Source organism: Copadichromis virginalis, linkage group LG9, assembly GCF_057382275.1.
Source record: "Copadichromis virginalis isolate Kocher_CV1m ecotype Utaka linkage group LG9, C_Virginalis_male_GT1.1, whole genome shotgun sequence".
Classification (NCBI taxonomy): domain Eukaryota; kingdom Metazoa; phylum Chordata; class Actinopteri; order Cichliformes; family Cichlidae; genus Copadichromis; species Copadichromis virginalis.
The window spans coordinates 29,811,817-29,827,932 of record NC_140626.1 but is presented as its reverse complement, the minus strand read 5'-3'; the positions used below and the strand labels follow the sequence as shown (position 1 = coordinate 29,827,932).

The following is a 16,116-nucleotide window of genomic DNA, read 5'->3' as shown; positions in this document are numbered from 1 at the left end:
TGACCTACAGCAAATAAAAGCAGCAGTGCACCAAAGGGTTAATCACAATTAATCCTATTTGAGATTTATTATGTCTATATCATGGCTTGGGGGGGTCCAATTATTTAATCTGATCACAGAATAGCCACGTAAATACTTAAAGAGCAAGCCTGAGGACTAGATGAAAAAGAGTTATCTTTTTTGTTTTAGTTAAAAAAAAAAAAAAAAAAAATCAAGGTGAAAAGGGGACAGAACAGCAGCAGATGGAGTCATTAAGTTTCCTGCGGTGAAGGTACTGAGCTTCAATGTTTCTGTGAAACCTCCACACAGGAAGGGGATTGCTGTACAGACAGATAAGATAAATTGCCCTTTCATAACACCCCAGTAAAACAAATGGGAGTGGTTTGTGCTCCCACAGTATTTAACTTACTCTGACACTGGCGCACTCACTGGTCTGTCAGCGAACATGTCGGTAGACTTTTCTAAGAACGCAACAGAGAGGCCCGAGCCTTGTAAGGCAGAAATTAAAGGTGGGTCCGGTTTTATACAATTGTATTGCCAACAAATGTTCAGATTTAAACTGCTGCTGTGAAGACTGTGATTTCATTTCAAATAGGGAATATTCCCAGCTGGCTGCAAGGAACGCTCCTCCGAAATGGCCCTGGCATCTTCACTGTGGGCGACACCAACTACAACCACTGGTTTGATGGGATGGCCTTAATGAGTAGCTTCACCTTCAAAGACGGTTGGTACAGCAATTCTTACCTGTGCACAGCTGCTAATCTGTTAATTGCTGCAAAAATACATAAATAAAACAAAAAAAAAAATGTAAAGCGCACAGATAAAAGACGCAGTATTTGTTTCCTTGCAGGTGAAATAATCCATAGAAGCAGATTCCTCAGAAGTGACACCTATAAAGCTAACATGGAAGCAAATAGAATTGTTGTGTCCGAAATGGGGACGATGGCTTATCCAGACCCAAGCAAGAACTTCATCTTCAAGTGAGCATACTCTTTATTGTTACAGGCAAATTCAGCATATTTGATATTTTTCATGAAATAACTGCAGTAGTCTTCGTTTGTAATTCTTTATCAACAGTTGCAGTATTTATTTGGCAAACAGTGCCGTTATATACTGTAAGAACTTTCCCTGGCATCTAGATTTGCCAGCATTAGTCTGTTTTTTCTGCTGTCTATTGTAGTGTACAGCAATATTTTTGCTGTAAAGATAAACCCTATGTTACTGTGCTTTATAGAATATAAACGTAACAGGTAAATACTGCAAACTGTTTGGATGCCAGACTACTTTTATTTAGTTAGGGGGTGATCGTGGCTCAAGAGTTGGGAGTTCGCCTTGTAATCGGAAGGTTGCCGGTTCGAGCCCCAGCTTGGACAGTCTCGGTCGTTGTGTCCTTGGGCAAGACACTTCACCCGTTACCTACTGGTGGTGGTCAGAGGGCCCGGTTTGTGCCACCAGTATCCTGCAGCCTCGCTGGACACTGGTCTCGCTTCTGTCAGTGCGCCCCAGGGTGGCTGCGGCTACAATGTAGCTTGCCATCACCTGTGTGTGAATGGGTGGATGACTGGTTGTGTAAAGCGCTTTGGGGTCCTTAGGGACTAGTAAAGCGCTATACAAATACAGGCCTGTATTTGGCCAAATACAGGCCGGTACCCATCCCTAAATAGGATGGGTACCGGTATCGGTTCTGACATAAAAGGTAGTAACCAGACCGAAAAGCAGCGCACATTTCGGTACTTTTTTTCCTTTGGATTCCAGCCAATCATTTTACCTTTGCGAGCGTAGTAGGCGGGCCCAGGTACATACGTTCTTTTAGAGCAGAGCTTAAAAATGCCCAAAGCGAAGCGGTCGAAGTCTGGCTGTACTTCACAGCAAAAGATGCAAACTCAGCAGCCTGCAACAAGTGCTTTAAGGTGATACTGTGCAAAGGAGGTAACACCTCGAATCTGATGAAACACCTGGCGACGTATAGCATTTTGTTAAAAGCCGAGAAATACGCCGTATTTGATAGCTTGCTGCGAGACCTCACACCGTGCACATCTACTGCGGGTGGGTTGCCTGTTATCTGACCCGGAGCAACATCCCCCAAAAACCCGAAGAATAGAGTCCTGGCCCATAGCCCTGTCAGTGTAGCAGAAATGATGAGGGATGATGATGGCAGCAGCAGCCGTTCTTCTCTGCGTGAGTCGCTTAATGTTGTTCGTGTGTAAGCTAACCACGTTATTAAATTAATGCATGTAAGGTGAACTAGCAAACACCATCTAGTTACATGCGGCTGTCCTGTTGTTTGATGGCAGATGCTCCCTTCACCCTGGCCAAAAAGGCTAAAATGACCAAAGAAAAAGTGGAGAACAGCTAAACATGAGAGGTTTTTGGACAAAGTTTGTTTTTTGCATTGTTTAAGCACTGCTTCCAGCCAAGATACCATAAATCCCCTATAGCTGCAGAAAAGGCTAACATTGTTATCTTTTTACAAAAAAACAGCTGAACATGAGAGCTTTTTGGACCAATTTTGTGTTCTCCATTCTTTAAGCACCGGTTCGAGCACCATTTAAGCACCGGCACCGTTTCAAAAGTACCGGTTTGGTACTGGTATTGGATAAAACCTAAACGATACCCATCCCTACTCCTATTGCAATCTCCATAGACGATATGTTATTTTATGGTTGCATGTCTTCAGTTTCCTTTAAGTGATTTGTGCTACAGAAATGCTGCTGTTCTCTATTATTTGACAACTATGCTGAAGATGAACACTGGCTGAGCACTGGCTGGTTATTCCCAAAACTTTTTCAGAGTGAATAATTTAAATGTTTTGTGTATATTCCTGAGAAAATATATGGTGTCATAATATTTCTCAAAGGTATCCATGTTTATGGTTTCTTGTATGTTTGAAGATTATACATGTTTGTTTGTTTTTCTAAGTTTTGTGGTAGTGCAGCTATTAAATAAGACCATGCGGTGCCATTTTTGTAAAATCTGGGTAGTCACTTGGACTACGACTCTGCGACACAGTTATAATCATTTTTGTGTAGGAACAACCTCGGGGCTGTTTCCCTTACTGCTGTGAATTTTTCACTTAGATTCACATAAGGCAAACATTTACAGGAAATCAGGTTTCTTTCTAATCTGTTCTCTTATTCTCAAGGGGTAACTACAGGAGATGGATCCGCATATTTGTGTTGGCACAGATTTTTAACACCGGACGCGCTTCCTGGCACAGCTCTCCCAAGGATTTGTGTCTCCTCCTGCTTTTAAACTGGGGATCTTTTACATGTTAAGCAAATGCATTAACTAGTGCGCTATGGAGGCGCTCTCTTTCCTGTATTAATATCACACTCAAAACCCCCAAACTTTTTACTTTTCAGGGCAATCACCTTTCTCAACCACACAATGCCTGACTTCACCGACAATGGCGCGAGCAACTTCATCAAGTATGGAAATGACTATTATGCCTCTTCTGAAACCAACTACATCAGCAAGATTGATCCCGTGACCCTGGAAACCCTGGAAAAGGTAACGCTGCCGGTTAACCTTGAAACGTGTGAACTCAAAACCAAGAAAGACTTTGCTTCAGACCTGATATGTTTCTGAAATATCTCACACAGGTGGACTACTTGAAGTACCTGCCTGTAAACTTAGCTTCGTGCCATCCTCACTATGACAAGGAGGGCAATGCCTACAACATTGGAACGTCAATAGCGACAAAGGGCAAAACTAAATACGTACTGTTCAAAGTTCCTGCTGTCTCAGACAAAGGTCTATAAGTGATTCATGTGTTTTATGTTAAACCTCTAAACTCAACAGTAACACCTACAGCGTTTCCATATTTGTGCTGTCTACTGTCACCTTTCAGACAAAGGCAAGAAAGGCCCTGCACTGAAAAATGCAGAGGTGATCTGCTCAGTCCCCTGCCGCTCCCTTCTCATGCCGAGCTACTACCACAGCTTTGGCATGACAGATAACTACATCATCTTTGTCGAGATGCCTTTCAAGCTGGACATCCTCAAGATGGCTACTGCCTATATGAGAGGAGTCAGCTGGGCAAGCTGCCTGAAGTTCTGCCCTGAAGAAAACGTAAGGAGTTAGTAGGCTAATGAATGTGGATTAATAGACCGGGGACAAGGGTGTACTAGTGTTCAACACTTCAGAAAAAAATGGGATTGACTCTTTTATCTATATCTTTGTTTCTCCATCAGACTCTGATCCACTTGGTAGACAGAAAGACCGGCAAAGAAGTTGAGACAAAGTACTACACAGGAGCGATGGTCCTCTACCACCATGTGAATGCTTTTGAGGACGATGGCCACGTGGTCTTTGATGTCATTGCCTACACCGACAACAGCCTTTATGACATGTTCTACTTGAGCAACTTGAAGGAGAAATCTCAGTTTGATGAAAAAAGGGTTTCCAAGCCAGCTTACAAGAGATTTGCCCTTCCCATCCACGCTGACAAAGTGAGTTGTTTTCATGTAATTCATTTGGTCCTGCAATCGAACGGCTCACACATTAAAGGCTTTCACATGTCGACTGGATTTCGCAGAGCGTTCCAGTTGGAGGGAACATGGTGAAACTCAAGTACACGACAGCCAGCGCTGTGAAGGAGAAAGAAGGCAAATTCATGTGCCAAGCAGAGGTGCTCTGTGAAGGTAAAACCAACGCCACTCAAACGTGTCTGTTTGAGTGGTTCAAGGCAAATCAAGTTTGTTTATTTTTGTTTTTCAAATTGCTGTTTGTCATTTAAAGTTAATCCAGATAGGAGCAAAAACTGTGCTTTTATTTCCATCAGGCTTGGAATTACCCAGAATCAATTATGACATCAATGGGAAGAGGCACCAGTTTGTCTATGGGAACTACGTGGGGGATTCTGCAGAAGTGGTGGGAACATCCGACATTTCAGATTTCTTACATTTTTATAAATATAATTTGCCTATGGAGACCTTTAACTTCCAGAACAGACATTTAAATTTTGGGGAAGCAGGCTGTTCCTGGACGTATTGTTTTACAAAACTAGGGTGGAAAAACTACAGTACTGAGAATAATCATTTGAAGCGAAATGTAGCAGTAAAACTTTTGTTTAAGTGTGAATTACACATTGCGCCATAAAACAACAATCCCCTTCATGGCACTTTTGGGTACGCGTGCACATCAAGATATCAGAAACAATGGAAAGAAGACTTCAAAGCTCAGCCCTCCAACAAGAGGCATAAAGTCAGGAAGGCATAAAAGGAAATATTTTGTATTAGACAATTATGTTTTTTTTTATTAATCCTCACTAGACAATCAATTCTAAAAACAAACAGGAAGAGAGCGCTGGCTTCTGCTTGAACCATAGAGGTGACAAAAGACAAAAAAAAAACATGTTAAGTGTCATAATCAGGTGTCTAACCCCCATGTGCTGGCAGAACAGGTTGAATGTACCTCTGCAATGATTCTTCAGTGCTCCACTATCTTCTGTGGGGGGTTAAATTGGGTCAGGTTTAGTGGCTGTTGAAGCCAAAGCATATGATGGAGGAGATTTTCATCATTTTGTCCTATAAATGAGGACATTCCCTCCCTAAAAAAAGAGGATGTCAAAGTATCTCACAACAGAATAAAGGTGATCCCTCAGAGGAACTTTGTTTTTTAATTACCATATAAGTTTCCCCCTGATAGGAGACACGCCTCAAAGCCATGCCAGCAAAAATGCCAACCTGTGCTCATTAAAAGGACTTGATTCACGCATCAAGTACAAAGTGCATCCATGAGAACATCAGCTGCTCATCATATTGTCCGGCAGTCTCGTGTGATATGAGAATTTTACTGCTTTTTCTAATATTTGCACACAGAACAAAGTACTAAACGGGCTGATAAGCCGGTTGTGCTGTGTTGTGTATTGGTATTTCTGTGTCTGTAAATAACTTCTGACCTGCATGGACGTCTTTGTTGAGTGTGTTTCATCTGTTCACTCACTGTAGGTTGCAAAGTTTGACATGGAAACCAAGAATATGGTGTACTGGGATGAAGACAAGTGCTTGCCGTCGGAGCCGGTGTTCATCCCCAGACCAAACGGAGAGTCGGAAGATGATGGTATGAATACAAGTGAATGTGGTGTGCAAAGACGTGACATTTATTCTGTATTTGCTTCTATTGACAAGTTGAAGTTCAAGTCAATAAGAAGGTCTACAAAGATTAGACCAGATCTCCCCCCACTTATCTGTGCCTGTAATCTGTGTTGACAAAGTTGTGATACAATAACCTCCTTCTCCATTTGCAGGTGTGGTCCTAACATCAGTCATCAACTACAATCCAGGCCAGTCGAGCTTCATCCTGATTCTCGATGGGAAAACGTTCAAGGAAGTAGCACGAGCCTATGTGAATACTGAGCTGAACAAGGACATGCATGGATTTTTCATCCCACATTGAAAATAAAAGTTTAAAATAAAGAAAGGGAACTGTGCCACAGTAGCACATGTGGCACAAGCATGTATCGTAAGTCATTTCATTGTATTATCACTGGTATATGGTATAAAGTTAACCTCGTCATTTAAACAAAACACGTACTGTAATGTTACAATGTTACTGATATTACAAGAATAAATCCAACCAATGCTCCATATTTGTGGTGTCATGGCGAAGAGTTATGTTAACACAGTGTGGCTGTACACAAGGTCAAGGTCTCTGAGCAAATACAGCCTTCATGACACAGTGTTACTTGTTTCTGAAGATATAGAAATCTCAGATAAGTTATCAAAGGAGTAAAGTCCATTCAATTAGGCATAGGGTTATAGATTTAGGTAAACATTTATGGTAAACAATTGTTCCCATGTGAAATATGATTGTTGTGTTTCAAGGTACAGCGTTTCTCAATCGCTCTGGTGCAATTCTCACATCAGAATTATCAGTCTCACTACTCTTAACACTTCCCACCCACAATAGCACCTTTGTCGTTGTTTTTGTGCACGCTGCATTATTATTATATTATTCTGAGATTTTTTCCAACCTTTTATTGTCCAATTTTGATGAGTCAGTGCGAGATGTAATCTCAGTTTGTTGTTCTTACATGACAGGAGTGGAGCCTAGTGTGGTCTTCTGCTGCTGCAGACCATGTGCAGCACAGTCAGCTAGATTGTGCGTTCAGAGATGCAAGAAGGTTTTTTCTCTTTTTCGGAGCATTCTCTGTATAATCATCCCTCCATAGAGATCGTTTTGTGGGAAAACCCCAGTAGATCAGTAGTTTTGGACATACTCAGACATATTCACTCACCTTTCGTCCTCATTCATTCAGCTTGAACTTCAGCAGGATGTCTTTATCACATCTACATGACTTAACGTTTTGGATTACTGAAATGTGATTGGCTCATTAGATAATTGTATTAACAAGCAGCTGAGCAGATGCAAAAGTGGTTGCTGAATGTTCTCTCATAGTATATATTTCCATTTCCTGTTTTCTAATGCTTATACTTTCACGTATATCATTTAGCATTTCTCGATTTCAGCAGTTTTCTAAAGTTTCAAAGAAATTCTTCACTTTTAATTTAGGCTGACACTTTTTCCAACATCATCACGATAAAAATCTTACAACATCCATTATTCATCTTTTCATACATCATACTGTTTCTCAATCAATCTGGTGCCATTCTCACAGCAGGAAAGTCACTCTCACTAGTCTCGTATTTCTCAAAAAAATTAAGGGATTTTTCACATTTGCCAAAACATTAACAGTCAGTCACTTTAACTGTGTGATGAATGAATAAACAACTTTCACAAGCCTTTGAAGACTTAAACATCAAAAAATTTAGTTTTTTCCCTCATAATCTTGCTTACTTTTGAAAAAAATCAGCAAAATAGGCCTAATATAGAAGAAAATATTTTCTGAAACAAATGAATTGTGAAGGTTTTTTTTTTAACTTTACAAAAGTGATGAAATGCAGAAAAGCAAACATAATACTCATTAAACTAAATGTATCAGAAAAAAAATAAGGAAATGTATACATAAGTCATTCTAAATACATTTAGCAACTACTTTAGCAGTGGAGCAGGCGTACCTAATAATCACAGTAATGCAAATATCTAATCAACCTTTCACATCAGCGGCAACTCAAAACATTTAGATATGTAGAGATGGTCAAGACAGCACGCTGAAGTTCAAACCGAGCATCAGAACAAGGAAGAAAGACTGAATGAAAGTAATCGAGAAAAACTGAAGAAAATGCTCCACCCATAAGTTGCCTTGTAGCATTTCAAAGGCCTATAACAACAATAATCACTCAGCTGCTCTGTCATTACAGATACAGCTCTGTTGCATTATTACAGCATGTACCATTTATCTTCAACATTAACAACTCTGGTATCAGTGAAATGAGTCCTCACTGTTCTGATTACCATATGATACAGCTCAATTTTATTACACTGTGTGCAGAAGGTCATGTCGGTTTGACATGACCTTCTGCACACAATGCAATTTATTTACCACCATCAATGCGTGTCAATAACCACCGTGTTTACTGCCTAGCACTTGACTAATCAGAATCTAATCAGGAAGAGAAACATAGTCATCATTTTTTCCTTTTTCTTTTTACAGTGCGTGGGTCTATTATAGGAGAGTACCAATTCCTTCACGTGAGCTAGCCATCATAGTATCTTTCTATCAAGCTGACCTTAACTAACGGCACATGACCTCACTGACTTGTGAATGCTTGCATTATCTATTGCATCGTTCTACATCGTCTGATATCGATTACAAAACAGAAGCGCTCAGTGATTGGGCCTTTCCGTTGTTGAATGGAATAGCTTAGATTGACCACCAGGGGGAGACAAAGACTTTGCTTATTGAGCCTTCTCTGTTGAGGATGCATTAATTTGTCTTGACACTTTCGATTAATTCACTAGTAAAATTTAATTGCACATCAAAACTAACCAAATAGACAAAGTCAAAAATGAGTATGTTACATAGTAATGCCTCTGATAACACAATAACGTGACTAAATCGAGAATTTTTATAAAATACTGAAAATAACAGTGAGAATGGAACAACAGCTTGAGTTCTATAGCTCACCGAAACTGCAACAGTACCGGTCATTAAATCACATTACACTGGACTCAGAGTACAAGTTATCTTAGTCCTATGATGCACTATAAAATGGCACTAATCCCCTTTAACAGGTTAAAACTAAAGATTTACTACAACCACCGTCCACCCGCCCAATTTTTACAGCTTCTTCCTATATGCCCATACTCCACGTTATCTCCAAGTTTCCTGAAAATCATCCAGGTAGCTGCAGATACATAATCCTGTTGACAAATAACTAGAAACAGTAGCAAAAAGATAACCTCCTTTGTGAAGGTAACTAAACAAAGAAACAAAATGATCAGCTGGTCAGATATAACAAAGTAATAAAGCATTTTTAGAATGCATACCCACATATTTCATTAGTAGATCTAAATTGGACAGAGTACAGTAATGGTGTTAAAAGGAAACTGTGAAAACAGATTACAAAAGGGAATTGCAAAACTGACAGGCAGTGTGCCAGTACATAATATTTATTCTAACAGTCGTCTCATCTACGGAAATTTACACATACAGCACACGCTAATAAACCACACTCAGTAGTGCAATTTCCAAATCTTAAGTAGCAAATAAATGTTTTTCCTTGATGTCCACCACAACCAAATTACAAACTTGGGTATAATACATGGCAGTGCAAATGTTAAACTGTGGGATAACCACTTAATGTGTGTAGATACCCTGCATGTAAGGAGAGAACTCCTGCATTCAAGGCCATCACAAGTTAGACTGGACACATTTGCAGACAGTGAGAGGCCAGTTATTAAAGTATAAGATGTACAGTAAGGGTGAAATCCTACTTTCCAACCAATCAATTTCATTGTTTACAGCGTCATTAAAAAGTATTTTCCTAAAGATAACCTGAGTGCAAACAAAATGCCTTTTTTTTAAATGATGATTTCTTTTATTAATTGAAAAAAAGCTATCCAAACCTACCTGGCCCTGTGTGAAACAGTACATGACCCCTAAGCCTAATAAATGGTTGTGCTAGCCTTGGTAATAAGAACTGCAGGCAAGAGGTTTTGCAAGTATTGGCAAAGAGTTATTCACATTGAGTGACTCTTTTCTGCAGAATTGTTTTGATTCAGCCACATTGGAGGGTTTTATGAGCATGAACAGTGCTTTTAATGAAAAACATCTCAATAGTAGTCCAAAACCTTCATTTTGTTACTTCAAGCTATTCAGAGGTGGACTTGCTGGTGTGTTTTGAAACACTGTCCAACTCAATAACCCAAGTGTGCTTGAAGTTTGGACCACAAATCGATGGGCAGAGGTTCTCTTTCTGTATTTTCTTGTAAAGAGTTGAATTTGTGGTTCCATCAATTATGGCAAGTAGTCCAGGTCCTGAATTAGCAAAGCAAAAGACAATATTGCCTTGGCAGAAAAATGGTTTAAAAAACCCACAATTTTGGGGGGGAGGGGGGACACATTTGTACTCCCTGGCTTCATTTGTGAGGCCTGGCAGTGCAAACAACAAAATTCTAGTGAATAGTTATAGTGAACTCAAAGTTATGGGTCAGTGTGCAAGAGTAAAGCAAGGTGCAGTGAAGCCAGCCACCAAAACTAAACAGACGCTCATTTTGCCTGTGACAGATCGAGCAGCACATGTTGCTGTTCCTAACTTGGGAAAAAAAAAAGCTTTATATCTTGTGATCTGACTCTTAGTTTTTTTAAAGAACTGGACCGTGTTTGACCATCAATGTAATACTTAAAATGGGATGTCTGAAATGATAAAAAAAAAAACCCATTTAGATTTTACACCTAACATGGATACATGCAACAAAGTACAACAGGGCCTTTGAGCTGCTGAGTGCAGTTGCTGGATAACGTCCATCAATCCAATACACAGATGGATCCGAATCCATGGAAATAGGAAACGGTCAATAGCGAGTACTTATGAAGGGAGCACGTGTTCAGGCGTCGAGGCAAGATGAGTGGATGTCCAGTTGCCGTCTGTGTTTCAGTCGCATCAGTGGTGATTAATTGAAGGAGACGAGGAGAGGGGAAGACAAATTTTAATTCTGTGGCTGCTCTAAAAACCTTTTACTAGCCTCCGTTCCTCCCTCCACTTTCCACTCAAAACCACTCACAGTCAAAAGTGGGCTGGTTTTGGTTGTTGACATCATGTTTAGTTCACCTTAAATTACATCCAATCTGATATCAGCAGCCTTGGACAAAAGGCAGCAAAGGAAGGAAAGTTTTTAAGGAAAATGGAACACACCCAATTACAAGCGAGAGAGAGACTGTGCTGTGGTTGCCATAGTGATGACTTCCTGATGGCAGGATAGTGGCAATAGAGGATTTTGCTGTTCACAGTCATTAGATGCAACTGGCCAGTCAGAGGCTTAGCATACAGGGAGCAGATAGACTAAAAGAAGTGGCTGCTCGAGTCCATAAATGTCCGGTGGCACTTAGTTTCCCTCAGCTTGAGTCTGCTCTTCTTTAGATGGAGAGTTCTGGCTTTTCTCAGCATCTTCTCCCTCATCACCTGGAAAACAGTGACGAAAGAGGACAGTGGGACAGTCGATTTCATGGACATTTAACTACGGGGGAAGTCAGTGATGCAGCTACTAAGTCACCAAAGAAGACATATATGTAAAATGTAACTGAAGAACTTCAATTAAATTTTATTTATATAGTGTGAAATCAGAACAACAATCATCCTAAGACATTTTATTTTGTACAGTAAAGACCCCACAATAATGGAGACAAAACACCAACAATCAAATGTCGTCGTCGTCCCCCCCCCTCCCTATGAGGAAGCACTTGGTGACAGTGGGAAGGAAAAACTTCCCTTTAACAGGAAGAAGCCTCCGGTAGAACTAGACCAAGGGAGGGGCAGCCATCTGGGAGAGAGACAGGACAAAAGACACACTTTGGAAGAGAGCCAAAGATTAGTGGCTCTGTGATTTTGAGCTCTATTTACAATTTCCAAACATGCTGCAGAACTAAGCTATGAAGTCTTGATTTTCCTCTCCACTGTTGGAAAATCCAGAGAATTCAACTCAACACAAGTAGAGTGGAGGCTATGTGTTGCTACCCTGATGAATTATTAATGTCGCCATCAAAATATGTTCTCGTTCTTCATCATGTTGCTCACCTGACTTGTTGATGTTGAGCTGTGCCAGACTCTCCGACAGATCAGTGGTGCCCGGTTCTCCAGGAGCGTTTGGAATATCATGTATGGCATTCCTGCGGCTGGATCGTCGAGAGGTGATGAAGTCCTCATAGGTCGCCTCCACATCCGTCATCGCTGACACACCTCACCATAGCAGAGCGTGCCGCACACAGCAGCACACACTGACACACCTTTTCAAGTTGCACAGGTGCACAGTGACCCACAGACAATGGAATCTGCACCGCTTTTATGGAAAGATCGCTGAAATGGACAGAGTTTGTGCAGCTTCTCCTAAATAACTTTACACAATGGCAACACCAGTTTTTGTTGACAAGAAGAATGTAACGCAGCAGGCTATGCAGACACTCATTGAATACATCCCTCCCTCCGCTTATCTTATGACCTAATCCCTGCTTAATCTATTTTAATCTCAGTCTAGGGTACAGGCGACACCATGGATACAGAGGAGGCAAATTCAGTAGAAGAAATGCCGAGGAGAGCGATGGGAAATATAAACAGACAATCTGATGCATTACTTCAACCAAAGAGCACGCTAAGAGGTCATTAAAGCAGAATGAGGAAAGTACTGCCATATCACATGGAGTATGATGGGAGCTGTGCTGCCCCGGAGATTTAGGTTAAATCCTTCTGCTTATATTCAAGCCCTTTGTAGCAATCTGTCTGGCTGAGGCTGTCCTTCAGCACTGAGCAGATTCAGGCTTTGTTGTCACATTTCTTTCAATTAAAATCTGCTATGATGAGATTTCTTTGGCTGTATCAGTCTGGATATCTGCATTTATTTGCTGCCACTACTTTAAAATTTTCAAGGAAAATAAAAAACCCTCAGAAGACATCACAACACTCAGTCACTCAGTAGGTAAAGTGGTCGCCCCATGATCGGAAGGTCGGCGGTTCGAATCCACTTAACGGCTACCCTGAGGTACCCCTGAGCAAGGTACCGTCCCTACACACTGCTCCCCGGGCGCCTGCTTAGTGGGCTGCCCACTGCTTCACTGAGTGAATGGGTCAAATGCAGAGAAAAACAAGTAATTTCCCCATGGGGATCAATAAAGTATCCATTATTATTATTATTAAAAAAAGGTTGGTTTGATTTTCCCCAAGTCAAATGCAGGATTTTTAAATTATATATAAGTATATATTAAAAATGCCTCACTTTCACATCCATTTGTGGCTATTTCTAGAGAAAGTTGTGGTGGACTGTGGCTATTTTTGGAAACCTCTTCTGTCATCATCTGAGCACCCTCCCACTCAGCTGTCATTCTCAAAATGGTGTCAAGATGGGCAAGACCCGGCAGATGCTGTCCGTGTACGACTGACAGACCAAACGTGTGGGGAAGCAAGAGAGATAAGACGGCTGTTCTCTAACTTAATATGAGAATCGGGGCACTGGATTGTGGTCATAGGTATAACTCTCCAGGTTTATTAGCAATAAAGAAGAAATATCATTTGAAACGTTAAATCATGTAAACAGCTAGGTTAATGTAGCTTGCATGAGTAAATGTCCTGGTAGAGCCAAATGAGATATAAAATTCCTCCCCACACCTTTCAATAAAGAACCTGTCTTATGATAGAACATAAGTGAATCTAATTGGATTACAGATCTGTACGTGCAGACATTTTTCCACTGAAGCTGTGTTTTTATTTGAAGTTAGAAGTTGAAGTTAGAAGTGACAGGACATTTTGCGATGTGTTTTCCTATGCTCATATTCTATGAAATATTAATTGCCAGTTTACATAATTTAGTCAGACTGTTGTACCCATGAATTAGAACATTGGCAACTCAGCTGTGTGTTTGTGTGTATATGTGTGTGTACAGTGTGTGTACTCCCATGTGGGAAGCAGAGCTCAGCTGGCCTGGACAACAATATACATAGCACAGACTCCAAACAAATGATCAAATCGCTGAATAATACAACAGGCCAACCGTCTCTGTCTTTCACTATGAAGTTTTTTTTTTTGGGGGGGGAGTCTACTCCTGCTTTGCAGCTGTTTGATTTGTTATGCTGCCAAACAGAATATTAGCAGTGATAAAGGCAGTACATAAACGAGTCCCAGAAACTTATGCCAGAGTTATTCTAGGTGGCCTGGGCATACCTGGGACTGATGCCAGGTCTCACACAAACAGACATGCTATACTCCAACATCACCGTGCCAAGCGCAAAAGTAAACAATTTCTCCTTAACCACGGATTCACGCGCAGCTGTCAACACCCTCCCTGTAAGAGCGTGCAAATGTTTTACTGTTATTTCTACAGCTCGTACACATTTAAGGCAATCTTAGCTAAGTGATTTATTTAAAAGTTCATCGCGAGTCTGCACGAGTGTGACGTCACTCCACAAAGACTATTTGTCCAAAATGACAATTTATCACCTACTAAAGCGATGCAGTCACGCGCATTGGCGTCCTAAATAATAAAGCGCTAGTTTTTTTCTTTTCTTTTTTGTTGAAGACATATAACCTTTAAATACAGACGAGCTTAAGGTTGCAGGAGAATCTGAATGTTTAAATTCATTATTAAAACCAAGATCCATACGTCTGTCTTTGATGACAAAGACCCCCACAGAGCCAGGTCAGTGTCAGTAAACGTAGCCTGCATGATATTAACATTACACATGCATTTACGAGCTTTGCGCACTTTGCACCTGCAGTTATTATTCTTAATATGATCAACAAGGTATGCTACCTGTTTGGAATAAATGGCTTCCGAATATTCGCAGGGGTCAATCACATCGGCTCGGATCTTGCCATTTCGGTATTCCCCAATGCGCTCATGAAAGAGAATTTACCAACGTCAAGCAAATCAAGCACACCAAAGCTACTTCCGAGTATTACTTTCAGAATAAAACCGCATTACTTTGAAGGGACGCTTAACAGAAAAGTTTTTCATTACCAGCTACTTTACCTATACTCCTTTATTTTATTAGATAGATAAATATACATATAAATAAATAAATACACATATAGGATTACTAATAGGAATACTTGCACCACATTCATTAATTAATATCTGACAAAGTGAGAGCCATAAACTTTAATGCCAAGTGCATTGTTTAACCGTGAATGTGTGTGTAAAATCATTACCTTATTTAAAGGTTAGGATACATTAGGACTTAGCGAATGGTTATCATCCCATTGCTATAATTTGAAATGGTGAAAAGGCATCGCGCTTGGGCGTGTGTGTGGTGCGAGAGATCACACAAAAGGGAGTCAGTGTTGAAACAACGTCCCTCTTGTGATAAAGGCACATGTTTGCTGTGCCCTCTTAGCATCTGTCCATGAATCCCTCCATTCAGATGACACATGTTGTCAGTATGGCAAATGAGGAACTTCCGAGTGTTTGTTCTGCGCAAGTGTTTGAGCTAACAAAAGCAGCAAAGGAGCACACTAGTTTTGTTGTTTGGTTGATATAATGAGTTTCTGTAAATGACCATCCCCAAACAAAGCTGAGATGCAAGGTAAAGCTACCAGCCCGTTTATTCATTAACATAACTTTGTATCAATAACAGCACTAATAACTAATAGCATTTCATTTTTTATTTATTTCTATAGCTAAAATTAAAAAAAAAAGATTTCGTCCCAGTAACAGCAACATTTGCTAGTTTCCAGCGAAAACTGAGCTACGCAAACTCCCCCAAAAATTGATGGTTAGGAGTAATACTGGGAAACATGACAGAGGTTCCCTCCCACGCTCCACCTGCTGTCCAAAATAAACAGTGCATACTTGAACACTCCATCAGAAACAGTGCAGTAATAACCAATGAAATACTCGCATGTTAGCTCACCGAGCGGCATCGGACAACCCAGTTGCTATCGGTAGCCAAAGATCAGTAGTGTCAAGATAATTACCTGCCATTGGGAATTGGAACAGGACGTCCCAGTAGTGTCGACATAAGTCACAGAGAAACAAACAAAACACAAAAAAATGACAAACCAAAAA

The 16,116-nt window shown here is 40.6% G+C and overlaps 2 protein-coding genes across 2 annotated transcripts; one reads left to right on the top strand and one right to left on the bottom strand.

The window, feature by feature from the left end:
• The first annotated feature begins 324 nt into the window (after nucleotides 1-324).
• bco1 (beta-carotene oxygenase 1) lies at nucleotides 325-6,584 on the top strand. The gene is made up of 11 exons (XM_085468662.1): nucleotides 325-509; nucleotides 596-724; nucleotides 851-980; nucleotides 3,363-3,510; nucleotides 3,603-3,753; nucleotides 3,851-4,071; nucleotides 4,194-4,451; nucleotides 4,538-4,643; nucleotides 4,784-4,872; nucleotides 5,952-6,063; nucleotides 6,251-6,584. Exons 1-11 carry the CDS (start codon nucleotides 446-448, stop codon nucleotides 6,397-6,399), a joined length of 1,557 nt encoding a protein of 518 aa, XP_085324788.1. The 5' UTR covers nucleotides 325-445; the 3' UTR covers nucleotides 6,400-6,584.
• A 1,834-nt stretch (nucleotides 6,585-8,418) lies between these two features.
• On the bottom strand, nucleotides 8,419-12,312 carry pkia (cAMP-dependent protein kinase inhibitor alpha). Its single transcript, XM_085468660.1, has 2 exons — nucleotides 12,141-12,312; nucleotides 8,419-11,528 (listed from the first exon to the last, which is right to left on the bottom strand). Exons 1-2 carry the CDS (start codon nucleotides 12,289-12,291, stop codon nucleotides 11,452-11,454), a joined length of 228 nt encoding a protein of 75 aa, XP_085324786.1. The 5' UTR covers nucleotides 12,292-12,312; the 3' UTR covers nucleotides 8,419-11,451.
• Nucleotides 12,313-16,116: the final 3,804 nt, after the last annotated feature.